The 12,754-nt window shown below is 35.1% G+C and overlaps 1 protein-coding gene across 1 annotated transcript in view; it reads left to right on the forward strand.

Moving 5' to 3' along the window:
• Positions 1-12,754, forward strand: part of igf1rb (insulin-like growth factor 1b receptor) — a 174,811-nt gene that overhangs the window by 147,939 nt on the left and 14,118 nt on the right. Inside the window, exons 16-19 of the mRNA XM_056461066.1 lie at positions 803-1,032; positions 3,824-3,931; positions 5,944-6,103; positions 7,954-8,083. Coding sequence (XP_056317041.1) covers positions 803-1,032; positions 3,824-3,931; positions 5,944-6,103; positions 7,954-8,083 — 628 coding nt within the window. The remainder of the gene's footprint in view (positions 1-802; positions 1,033-3,823; positions 3,932-5,943; positions 6,104-7,953; positions 8,084-12,754) is intronic.

Here is a 12,754-nt window from a genome sequence, read left to right on the forward strand (position 1 = left end):
GTCGTGCTACGTCTAGTGCAAACAGTCAAATTACTTATCACTGCAATGTCAAGTAGCGTGTTGTTAGGACATGGTGTTACAATGTAACCTGCTCACCTAATGTTTACGTTGGTACTATTTATATAATTTGCTAATTAATAAACTCATGTGGAACTCTGAATCTGCGTCTCATTTCGGAGTCTGCTGCTTTCCACCGGAGGTCACATTTCAGTCACGAGCACATGCTTTGAGAGCCTTTCTGAATGAATGAATGAAAAATATATAATTGGCTAAACTGGCAGTGTGCGAGTTAAAAGAACCAAAAGAACCAAAAAGTACCAAAACAAAGACAGCCGCTCCGAAAATGGAACACCCATTTTCAAAGCAGAATATCTGACTTCAGCGTTGTTTTTCAGATAAACAAGAATGTTCACAATGTTCCTTAAATATCTGCAAACATATTATGGTATTTTTATGCTTTAGAAGAGTCAAAAACTTACATACAGCACCTTTAAACAATATTTGTTTTAGATAGTCTACAATGACTTGCCTGATTACCCTAACCTGCCTAGTTAACCTAATTAACCCAGTTAAGCCTTTAAATGTCACTTTAAGCTGTATAGAAGTGTCTTGAAAACATCTAGTCAAATATTATTTACTGTCATCATGGCAAAGATAAAAAAAATCTGTTATTAGAAATGAGTTATTAAAACTATTATGTTTAGAAATGTGTTGTCTTTCCATTAAAACAGAATTTTTTTACAGGGAAAAAATATACAGGGGGCTAATAATTCTGACTTTGTATGTTTGTTTATGTTTGCAGTGTATGTGCCGGATGAATGGGAAGTGGAGCGGGAGAAGATCACGATGTGCCGAGAGCTGGGACAGGGGTCGTTTGGTATGGTGTATGAGGGAATCGCCAAAGGTGTCGTTAAAGATGAGCCGGAAACCAGGGTGGCCATTAAAACGGTCAACGAATCGGCCAGTTTGCATGAGCGCATTGAGTTCCTCAATGAAGCCTCCGTGATGAAAGAGTTCAACTGTCATCATGTGGTGAGTCAAAAATCTCTTCACACATCTCATCTCATGCTCTCAATATTAGAAGTGGGCTAAAAATATAGATTTCTTAATTAGGATAATGTGCATTTTTCAGGTTTCGGTGAAAGCTGAAAAGCTGATAAACTAAACATTGATGAACTAAATGATGAACTGATGAACTAAACATTGTAGCACGTTTGGTTTATTAAATGAAAACATTCATTCATTCATTTTCCTTCAGCTTAGTCCCTTATTTATCAGTGGTTGCCACCGTGGAATGAACCACCAACTATTCCAGCATATGTTTTACACAGCGGATGCCCTTCCGGCTGCAACCCAGTACTGGGAAACACCCATACACTCACATGCACACACACACACACACTCTACGGCCAATTTAGTTTATTCAATTTTCTGCTAGTTATAAAACAGAATGAACAGTTGCTGTAGAAAGAAACCCTACAGCTCATCGAAATGTGTGATCACTCGATTAATGAGGAAAATATATCACTAAAACAGCTTGTAAACAAAAGTACAAAGTCCTTTTATTTCCACATTTTGAGTCTAGAAAAAATATACTCTGTGTAATATTTTGCTATAATGAATTTTCATTGTGGCGGTTCATTCCGCTATTGGAATGGCGACCCCTTGTGGCGACCCCTGATAAATAAAGGGACTAAGCCAAAGGAAAATAAATATATGAATTCTTTTTTTTTTACTTCTTATTTATTGTATTTTTTTTTTTACATTCGATTTTAAGTAGCACTGGTTCAAAATTACTTCCTTGAGCTAATAAAAAACTCACGTAAATTGAATTGGTGTGCAAACCACATTTAATTATTTACTTCAGAAATAATAAGAAATGGTTAATAATGTCAAATGAAATGGTAACTTTATGAATATGTATATTTGTTTCAGTCCACAACAAATATAGCTGTGTTCAGAACATGAAATAGTAAATTTATAAATACAAATTTCAACTTTAATTGTTGTGTCCTTCAATGAAAACAACATTTCTAACAAATGGCAAGCATAAAATAAATTCACTTAAAGTGAAACTGAACCTAGAGACTTGTGGAGATATGAAAAACAAATACAGGCTTTGATAATTGTGTTTTTGTGCAGGGTAGTGTTCAACACGGACACAAACACAGTATATATACAGGACAACTTTGTGTATATATATATATATATATATATATATATATATACAAACACACTATATATACAGTATATAATAATATGAGGTAGTTAATGTCAATGCTGTAGTGGTGGACAAAAATGATGTATGCTGTGGTGGTGGTCACACAAAAATACACTTCATTGAACACGTACACATAGACATCACTTTTATACTATATAACTGCAGGTTAACTATGTTTGTATATAATAACTTTAACTGTTAAAAACTATTAGTAATTAGTTACTCGTTAATTAAAGTTATTAGTAACTTAAAAAGTTATGTAACTAATAACCTTAACTCTTCTGAATTTGATTGTAATGCAATAATGTGCACCTTTTATAAAGCTGCTTTGAACAATGATTATTGTGAAAAGCTATATAAAATGAACTTGAATAGAATTGAATATTTATTTTCCAAAGTATGGAAGAGCATGAATAATTCCATTATGAAAAACTCTTTTCTTATTTCCTCTATAGTTCACACAATTTTTTTCAGAGAAAATTTGACGTACATTAGTAAAAAAAAAATTAACATTTCTTTTTTGAAATGTTTTATTTATACATTGTAAAACACGTTAGAACATAAACAAAAAAGTACAAAAAAACACTAGTGCAATCTTACATACAGAAAATACAGGTCTACAATGTGCTGACCAAAACTAGTATCCAGTACCAAGCTGGGAGTTGGGGGTGGGGATTCAGTCAGAAGGAACATGGTCAAGTTGAAGAGTTTGGACATGGTTGCGAAGGGGTTCCCACAGTTTGATAAAAAATTGTGCTAAAGCGGTGGAGAGAGTACCTAATTTTCCTCTAATTTCATAAAATAAAGAACATTTCTTATCCAACAAGTGTGAGAAAGAGGGTGAGGGCTCTTCTAGTTCAGAAGAAATAAGCGCCTAGCCAGAGGGGTTAAAAAGGAAAAAATCTGCAAAATGAGAGGGTAAAGTGTGGCCGGGTGGGAGAACCCCAAATAAACCAATAGTTGGACAAGGTGGAATATCAACAGTGGCAATAGCAGACAACGAGAGGAAAATTTGCCTCCAAAAAGAAAACGGGAAAGGACAGGACAAAACATGTGAATTAGAGTAGCTGAAGCAGAATGACACCTATCATACTCAGGGTCAATAGACGGGTTGATGCGAGCTAGCCTGCTCTTGGACTAATAAGCTCTAGGCACTACCCTGCATTGTACGAGCCTGTGACGTGCACAGATAGAGGAAGAATCATCCCTGTTCAAGACCGCTTTCCATGTCTCCTCATCAATGTCAATTCTAATGTCTACATTAGTCAACATTTGACGTGGATCAAAACTTTTCTTCGAAGTTGTCCTAAAACTATTGCCCACCCATTTTTGTCTTGAGACAATTTAAAAAAGCTTCTCTGATCCACTTCAAATGTTGACTACTATATAAAATCTCTGATATATGAAATGAATCAATGTCAGGTTGAATTAAGATTTTAACTTAAATCTAAGTCAAATTGAGATTTGAATCAAATGGTAATAATTTTGTCAAGACTCAGCTTTCTAAATATTGCCAATTTTGGTTTGAAGTAGCCTTAAAACAAGAATATTCCAATTATGTTGTAGTATTGACTTTTAACTGGTGTGTTTTGATTGGTTTAGGTGCGTCTGCTGGGAGTGGTCTCGCAGGGTCAGCCCACTCTGGTGATCATGGAGCTGATGACGAGAGGAGATCTGAAGAGTTACTTACGCTCGCTTCGATCAGTTGAGGTAAAGACAGACATAAATCTGACATCTTCACTTCAAATATTTGGCTGAGCCATTATTCTAAATTCCAGCATGTTAGAGACTGCCAACTAGAAGTGCAGTGGCATTATGATGCATAATTAAACAATTTTAATTAATCAGAACTAAAACAGAATTAAAACAGAATCTTCTTCACATGCATTCAATTTAGCTTAAATGCAGTTCTGGATCACCAGTTTCTCATCTATTTTCTCTATCAGTCCCTTAAAGGCATAGTATGTAATTTTCGCCACTAAGGACATGTATTCGCAACAAACAAAAGCGTATTTAGATGTTGCCACGATAGAGTGTGGGATCATGGGAGTTGTGGTCTGAAAATGAGCTTGTATGACATCATTAGCATGAACACACAGCACATTTCACTAGTTAAAATTGCTTATTTCTCTGGAAATTTTTTAACATTCTTCAAAAACATTAGGTATAATGCAAGTATACAGTTGAAGTCAGAATTATTAGCCCTTATGAATTAGCCCCCTGTGTATGTTTTTTCCCTAATTGCTGTTTAACACATTTCTAAACATAATAGTTTTAATAACTCACTTCTGATAACAGTAATTTATCTTTGCCATGATGACAGTACATCATATTTTACTGGATATTTTTCAAGATGCTAGTGTTCAACTCAAAGTGACATTTAAAGGCTTATCTAGTTTATTTAGGTTAATTAGGCAAGTCATTGTATAATGATTGTGTAACGGTTTCTTCTGTGGACAATTGGAAAAAAATATTTAGCTTAAGGGGCTAATAATATTGACCTTAAAATGGTTTTAAAGAAATTTAAAACTGCTTTTTATTCTAGCTGAAATAAAACAAATAAGACTTTCTCTTATAGGAAATACTGTCAAAAATGTCCTTGCTCTGTTATGCTGCGTTTACACCAGATGCAGATGAAGTGTCAAGTGCATGTGATTTACTTGTTAAGTCAATGCAAAGGTGCGAATAGACATCCTGCAAGGCACGATTCACGTGAATGAAGCGGTACGAATTGAGCATTTTGTGCATTTAACGCGCAAATTGCTTGAGTTGGAAAATCTGAACTTCAGCGGACATTTGCGCTGCATTAGCCAATCAGGCGCTTACTCTTGAAGAGGAGTGATTATAACGTAGTGCCTGTTGTTGGTGTCACGAGAGGAAATCCTCTTGCCGGCACCGCACAACAGTTCAACATACTGGGCTTGGCTCAGTCTGAAGCATCACTGAAATCCTCCATCATCCAGGTATAGTATAGAACTTACAGAGCTGGGATCGCCTTTGATAGGATTTAGTGGACTCAGACAAGGCGCCCAATGAATCTACGCTATTTTTCAGCATTCCTAAAGCACATAAAACACAGATACTCTCTTATTAAAATCCATGTTAACCATTTAGCAACGAAGCTAGTCACCGTGCAGACAGAAGGCCCACCCATGACACGAAATCCACGTCTATTGTGAAGTGAATTTGATGCGTGAATGAAGCGAATTTGACGCGCAAAGGAAGTGAGTAAACTCAAAATGTTCACCCGTCTATTAACACTAGAATAGCGTGACTTATCTGAGTGTACCGCATCTGGTTTGAACGCAGCGTTAAACATCATTTGGGAAACATTTCAAAAAAGAAGAACAATATTCACAGGAGGGTTCTTATCATATTTTTGATTATTATAGCATTTTTACTTCAACTGTATGTGTCAACAAAAATATATAACACTGTTCTAGCGGTTTTGGGAAATTTTATTAAAAGAAATCTTATAAATTGTGCCTTTAAACTGTGTTCCAATGCCTAGTGAGAAAAATGAACAGATGTTTTTATTGTCATTGTTTAGCCTTGATGTGCACTACCTAAGTAGGCAGTTGTATTCTAAATTAAAATGCATTGATTTAAACAGCAATTCTGCATGCAAACAATGGATTTCAGTAGAGTTTACCACTAGCATGATTCAGAGCTTTTCCATTAAATGTATAAGACTCAGTTTCGTCGTTCTCCTCCACCTCCAGAACACCTCCAGCTTGCCTTTGCCGCCATTAAAGAAGATGATTCAGATGGCAGGAGAGATCGCGGATGGCATGGCATACCTCAACGCCAATAAGTTTGTTCATAGAGACTTAGCAGCAAGGAACTGCATGGTGGCTGAAGATTTTATCGTCAAAATCGGTGGTATGTAATGAAATAATGAAATTAGTGCCATTTAACGCTTATTCGTGACTGATTGCAAACAAAAATGCAGTTTGTATTTACATAATTCACTGGGAAAAATAAGTATTGAACATATTTGAAATTTGAAGTATTTTTATATTGAAATATTTCTAAAAGTGCTGTTGATGTGGAATTGAACCAGATTTTGGTGAAAACCCAAACAATACAAACATAACAATAAAACAAAATTATGTGTAATAACATTGAAATGATACAAGGAGAAAGTACTGAACTAATGAAGCTTATTTAAAAGTTTATATTAAAGACTATTTTGGTAATGGCAGCTTAAAGACGCCTCTCTTATGGAGAATGAAGTCACATGCATTGCTCAGATGTGAGTTTTACACAGACTTCAACAGAGTGTAAGAATCTTGATGGTTCTGTGGGTCACGTCTTTCAAAACTGAGCTTTGTTTTGTATTCTCTATCGGATTCATGTCAGGTGATTGGCTGGGCCATTCTACAGCTTGATTTTCTTTCTCTGATAGCATTTGAGAGTTTCCTCGGCTGTGTTTTGGATCATTGTCTCGCTGAAATGTCTACCCTGGTTTCATCTTTATCATCCTGCTAATGTGGATGTTGGACTGAAGCAGCTAATATTCATTAACAACGACATAAGGCAGAGGGTTGCTGAAGCACTACTGAGAGATTTCAGCTGCTGTCTGGGCTTTCACTGGGTTTTTCTACACCTACCTTTTTTCGTGTGTTCAATAATTTTTCCCTGCGTCATTTCATTTTATTACACATAACTTCATTTGTAAACTAATTAGATTTGTCTTTTTTGCATGTATGGTTTTCTTTGCTTGTTGCTAACATCCAAGGAAACTTTCAAGTCAACAGCACCTTCAGAAATATGTTTTCTGAGAAAAATGGTGACATGTTAAATACTTATTTATTATTTATATATAAATCACACACATTAATGTATTCACTTCTAAAATATTAATATCTTAATATTTACTGTATATGTAATTTAGTTACTTTCGATATGAATAATGTCTTAATTTTCTGTACATGCACACTCATATATTTGTATGTGTGTATTTATATATACATGACAATTATACACAGCACACACAATCTTATGTAAATGCAAATGTTTAATTTGAATGCTAGTATCAGTTAATTGTTTAACAGCATTAGATAATATGGGGAAATTATATTTCAGTTGCCCAATTTTAATTTTATTTATATGATTTCGTATTATTAGTGATGTGCTAATGTAGTGACCAAAGATAAACTCTGTAAAGCTGTAATATAGGCTAATTAATATTAATCTTGATTATTTATTATTACAAATTACAAATTAGAGTCTAATTACAAGAATAAAAATGCAAATACTGCCTCTAAACTAATATCTGATCTAATTTTATGACTGGCCACTGATATATTGATATATTATAAAGTTATGTCATTTTAATGCATTAATTTTTCAAAGGGATTTTGAATATTTATTTATATGATAGCTATTTGAATTGTTGTCTTAAATCAACTTATTTATTATTTGATGTTCATTTTCATGTAGATGTACTTTGACATATGTAAGAAAAAAATTATATAGTTTGTAGTATTTTGGAAAAGAAATCCATATTTTATATTTCTGTTATGTAATATTATGTTGCATATATGCTAAAAATATTTACTTATTATTTGTTAAATATTTGTGTTAACTTTTAGTGTTCTAATGTTATCACATCAGTTTTTCATTTGGTCTAAATAATCAGTTACTAAAAAAACTCCACATTTTTGGCTAAATCTCAAGGTAAGCTATAAAACCTTAATAATTTCACCTCATTTATGCTCAACCTGTAGATTTTGGCATGACGAGAGACATTTATGAGACGGATTACTACAGAAAAGGAGGTAAAGGCCTGCTGCCTGTGCGCTGGATGTCCCCAGAGTCCCTCAAAGACGGAGTGTTCACCACCATGTCTGATGTCTGGTACGTTTTCATGTATTCTTTCAGAGAATCAGTGTGTGGGTTTTGTTAAAACACACAGAGATGTATATTTCCTGTCAAAAGTTGAGGATCAGTAAGATTTTGTAATGTTTTTAAAAGGAAAAGCTCACCAAGGCTAAATTTTTTTAAATTGAAAAATATTATTGCAATTTTCAAATGACTGTTTTCTTATTAAATGTTGTTTAAAAATTGTACATATCCTCATGATTTAGCATCATTAACCTTCATTTTCACAAGATCCTTCAGAAATCTTTTTTTTAATGCAATGAGCTGCAGGTCAAAAAACAAATAATAGTAACATTATTATTATTATTATTATTATTATTATTATTATTATTATTATTATTATTATTATTATTATTATTATTATTATTGGTGTTGAAATTTGTTGGTTTGCTTAATATTATTATTTTATCTTAATATATGTTTGTGGAAACTGATGCAGTACCATTCAAGTTACTATTCAATTTGAGCATTTGTTAACTTTTATTCTTCAAGCACACATTAAAATAAAAGTACTAAATTATGTAACATTTCTAATGTAATAAAAACTGTTTTATTTTCAATTGATTTATTTTTAGCTAATATAGTTCACAATTTCCACAAAACTGAGGCAGAAAAGAAATTTTCAGCATTGATAATTGCCGGCAGCTAGTTCTCTGCAACTCTCACATGGTTGCCCATTGAAACCCGGTCAGTACCTGGATATGAGCCTACATGGACAAGCTAGGTTGCTGCCGGAAGTGGTGTAAGTGAAGCCAGCAGGGGGTGCTCAACCTGCAGTCTGTGTGGGTCCTAACACCCCAGTATATTGATGGGGACTCTATACAGCTCAATGAGTGCTGTCTTTCGGAGGAGATGTTAAACCAAGGTCCCAACTCTCTGAGGTCGATAAAAATCCCAGGATGTTTAAAAGGACCAAGTTTTCTCACTGGCCTCTGTCCATCATGGCCTCCTAACCATCCCCATATCATAATTGGCTTCACCACTCTGTCTCCACTCCACCAATCAGCTGGTATGAGATGTGCGGCCTGGCTGCCATCATGTCATCCAGGTGGATGCTGCACACTGCTGGTTGATGAGGAGACCCCACCCCCCCACCCCCAAAAAAGAATACAATTTATAAATCGCTTTGAGTGTCCAGAAACAGCAATATATAAATTTTAAGATTTATTAATTATTATTTATTATTATTATTATTATTATTATTATCCTTATAGGAGTTATTGTTAATAACTTAAGTGCCATTATTAATTGGTCATAATAAAACAAAAAATAAGCACATTTGAATGATTTCTAATGATAATGTGGCAGTGAAGACTGGTGTAATGATGCCAAAAAATCAGCTTTGCGTCGCATTAATAAATTAAACGTTAAACCACATTTAATTAGAAAAAAGCTATTTTTTTAATTATTATAAGTTTTCACATTTTTTTACTGTAATTATGATCAAATAAATGCAGCCTTGATGAGCAGAAAAGTCTTTTTAAAACATTTTTAAAACTCTCACTAGTGTACAGTGAGCTGTATATCTAGGTGCAGCTCATCTATTTATTTCCCAGACATCTGCGTTTGAGTGAAAAACCGCCCCAGCGACCACTTCAGTTCCTCCGCTGGCTGCACGCGAAATGAAAACCACACTCAACACACATTTTCCATTACACGCAGCATACGTTAATGCGGCAGGCAATGAGGAGAAACGTCTTTCCATATATTTCAGATGAAGCTGGCGATCAAGCCTCATCGGCCCGCATATGAGCTAGAAACATTTCCCCTCGTATGCTAGTCTCATTTGACTAGACTTTCAAAGAAAACCTCAGGGAGTCTAGACTGTGTTTTTTTTCTTCTTCTTCTTCCGGAAACAGCAACAGCTGCGGCTGATATGAGCGGCATTCCAGAGCCTGGAGGAATCCGTCCTCCTGTGTCGTGATAAGTGGCCGTTTGCTCTCGCTGGGAGGTTCGCTCTTAAATCTTTTGTTAAGGATCAGAATCGTGCACTTCGCAGGTTCAGGAAGAGGATTGAACTTAATTACACAGAGCTCTCGGGTTTCCTTCAGGTGTCTGGAGTGTATGACCCTACAGTTCACTTATTATGTCTGTCCAGGGTCACCGTCGGGTCTTGATGAGGAGGAATGTCTTGTAAACTTGCAAAGGAATCAGACGTAACGTGTTTTGGTAGTAATTAAAAATTTTGCATAGTTAAAAATAATGTGACAACAGAGAAATTCAAGCGCATGTGACATTGCAGTAAAAATGTGATACATATGTGAATATACACTCACCGGCCACTTTATTAGGTACACCTTACTAGTACCAGGTTGGACCCACTTTTGCCTTCAGAACTGCAAAAGTTCTGGAAAAACTGGAAATATTCCTCAGAGATTTTGATCCATGTTGACATGATAGCATCACGCTGTAGCTGCAGATTTGTCGGCTGCACATCCATGATGTGAATCTCCCGTTCAGCCACATCTCAAAGGCGCTCTATTGGATTGAGATTTGGTGACTATGGAGGCCATTTGAGTACAGGGAACTCATTGTCATGTTCATGAAATTGGTACTAATGTGCCCAAAGTGTGCCAAAAAAATATCACCCACTCCTTTACACCACCACCACCAGCCTGAACCATTGCTACAGGGCAGGATAGATCCACGCTTTCATGTTGTTGATGCCAAATTCTGAACCTACCATTCGAATGTCGCAGCAGAAATCGAGACTTATCAGTCCAGGCAAAATTAGACGTTTTTCCAATCTTCTATTGTCCAATTTTGGTGAGCCTGTGTGAATTGTAGCTTCAGTTTCCTGTTCTTAGCTGACAGGAGTGGCACCCAGTGTGGTCTTCTGCTGGTATAGCCCACCCAAAACAACTAACCACAGAGTTAAAGGGTCAGAAATCTGTAAACATATTTTTATAATTCAAATGAGGGAAATAAACATGTGTTACGGACGGGACCAAAAAGTCTGCAAGTTTAAAGTGTACACTACAGCATGCTTTGTAGAATTAAATTCAGATAGAATTAAACAGCACAACCTAAAAGAAGTAATGCTCACCAAAATAATTAACTCTGTATAGAAAAAAATATATTTAATTTATTTAAAATTTTTGCATTTATGAGAAAAAAAGCTGTTATGGATATGACATCTGTCCATTACGGATGTGAAATTGGCACTTGTGTGACTTCATTCATTCATTTTCTTTTTGGCTTAGTCCCTTTATTAATCCGGGGTTGCCACAGCGAAATGAACCGCCAACTTATCCAGCACATGTTTTACGCAGCGGATGACCTTCCAGCTGCAACATATCTCTGGGAAACCCATACACACTCATTCACACTCATACACTACGGACAATTTAGCCAGGTCAATTCACCTGTACTGCATGTCTTTGGACTGTAGGGGAAACCCACGCGAACGCAGGGAGAACATGCAAACTCCACACACAAACGCCAACTGACCCAGCCGAGGCTCGAACCAGCGACCTTCTTGCTGTGAGGCGACAGCACTACCTACTGCGGCACTGTGTTGCCCACTTGTGTGACTTTTGTAAATCAAAGGAAATAGTTTAAAAATGTTGACAGAGACTATTTTGAGTATTTTTACAGTACTGTAAATTACAAGCCAACACAAACAACTTAGAAAGGGTTCTGCTGTTTTGGTGAAATTTGTTTCATTGCAGGGTTCCCATAATTTACTTACCCTCAAGCCATCCTTGGCGTATAAGCCTTTTTTCAGTTAGAAAGACACAGTCTGAGTAGGTTTAAATATAAATAGATGACTATCTTATAGATTTACGCTGTAACACAGTTATGTCAACAACAGCCAACAGTTATGTCACAGTTATGTCAACAACAGCGTTATTATTAGCGCAATATTATTAAATTATTATTTATCAATTTATGATTTAATTATTATTATTTTACAATTTGTTTCAGATAAAAACAGATAAAAAACACTTGTCCAATAACTTGCCTAATTAACCTAATGAAACATTTAAATCGCACTTCAAGCTGGATACTAGTATCTTGCAAAAAAAAACAACAGTAAATATAATCTACTGTTATATTATGTACTGTCATCACGGCAAAGACAAAAGTTATTAAAACTATTATGTTTACAAATGTGTTACAAAAATCTTGTCCCTATTAAACAGCAGTTGGGAAACAATTGATAACGATTAAAATTTGACAAAAAAATTGCTAAATTTAGTCTTTATCTGTATATTTTAGATAAAAAAAAATGTGTTATGATATTATTACTGTATTAAATGACTTTTAAATAGTATATTTTTATGTATATGTTAAAGAAAAGCACACAACATTTGCAGTTATGTGCTTCATATTTCTGAAATAGGCTAAGAAACATTCCCAGAATGCATAGCCACATACTCAGTGAAGAAGTAAACTCACACTGTTATAAAAAATCTTACTGCCTTAAATTTAGTTGAATAAAATGAAGTGTTCGAGTCATCTCAACTTACATTAATCAAACTGACTAAAACAAAGTAAGTTAAACCTTATAAAACTAAAAAAAATAAGTACTTGAAACCTTATTAGGCATCATGGGGGCTCAGTGAGTAGCACTGTCACCTCCATGTTCTCTCCATGTTGGCAAGACTTGAGCAATAGGTGAAGTGAATAAGCTAAATTAGTGTG

Source organism: Danio aesculapii, chromosome 7 (genome assembly GCF_903798145.1).
Source record: "Danio aesculapii chromosome 7, fDanAes4.1, whole genome shotgun sequence".
In the NCBI taxonomy this organism is placed as follows: domain Eukaryota; kingdom Metazoa; phylum Chordata; class Actinopteri; order Cypriniformes; family Danionidae; genus Danio; species Danio aesculapii.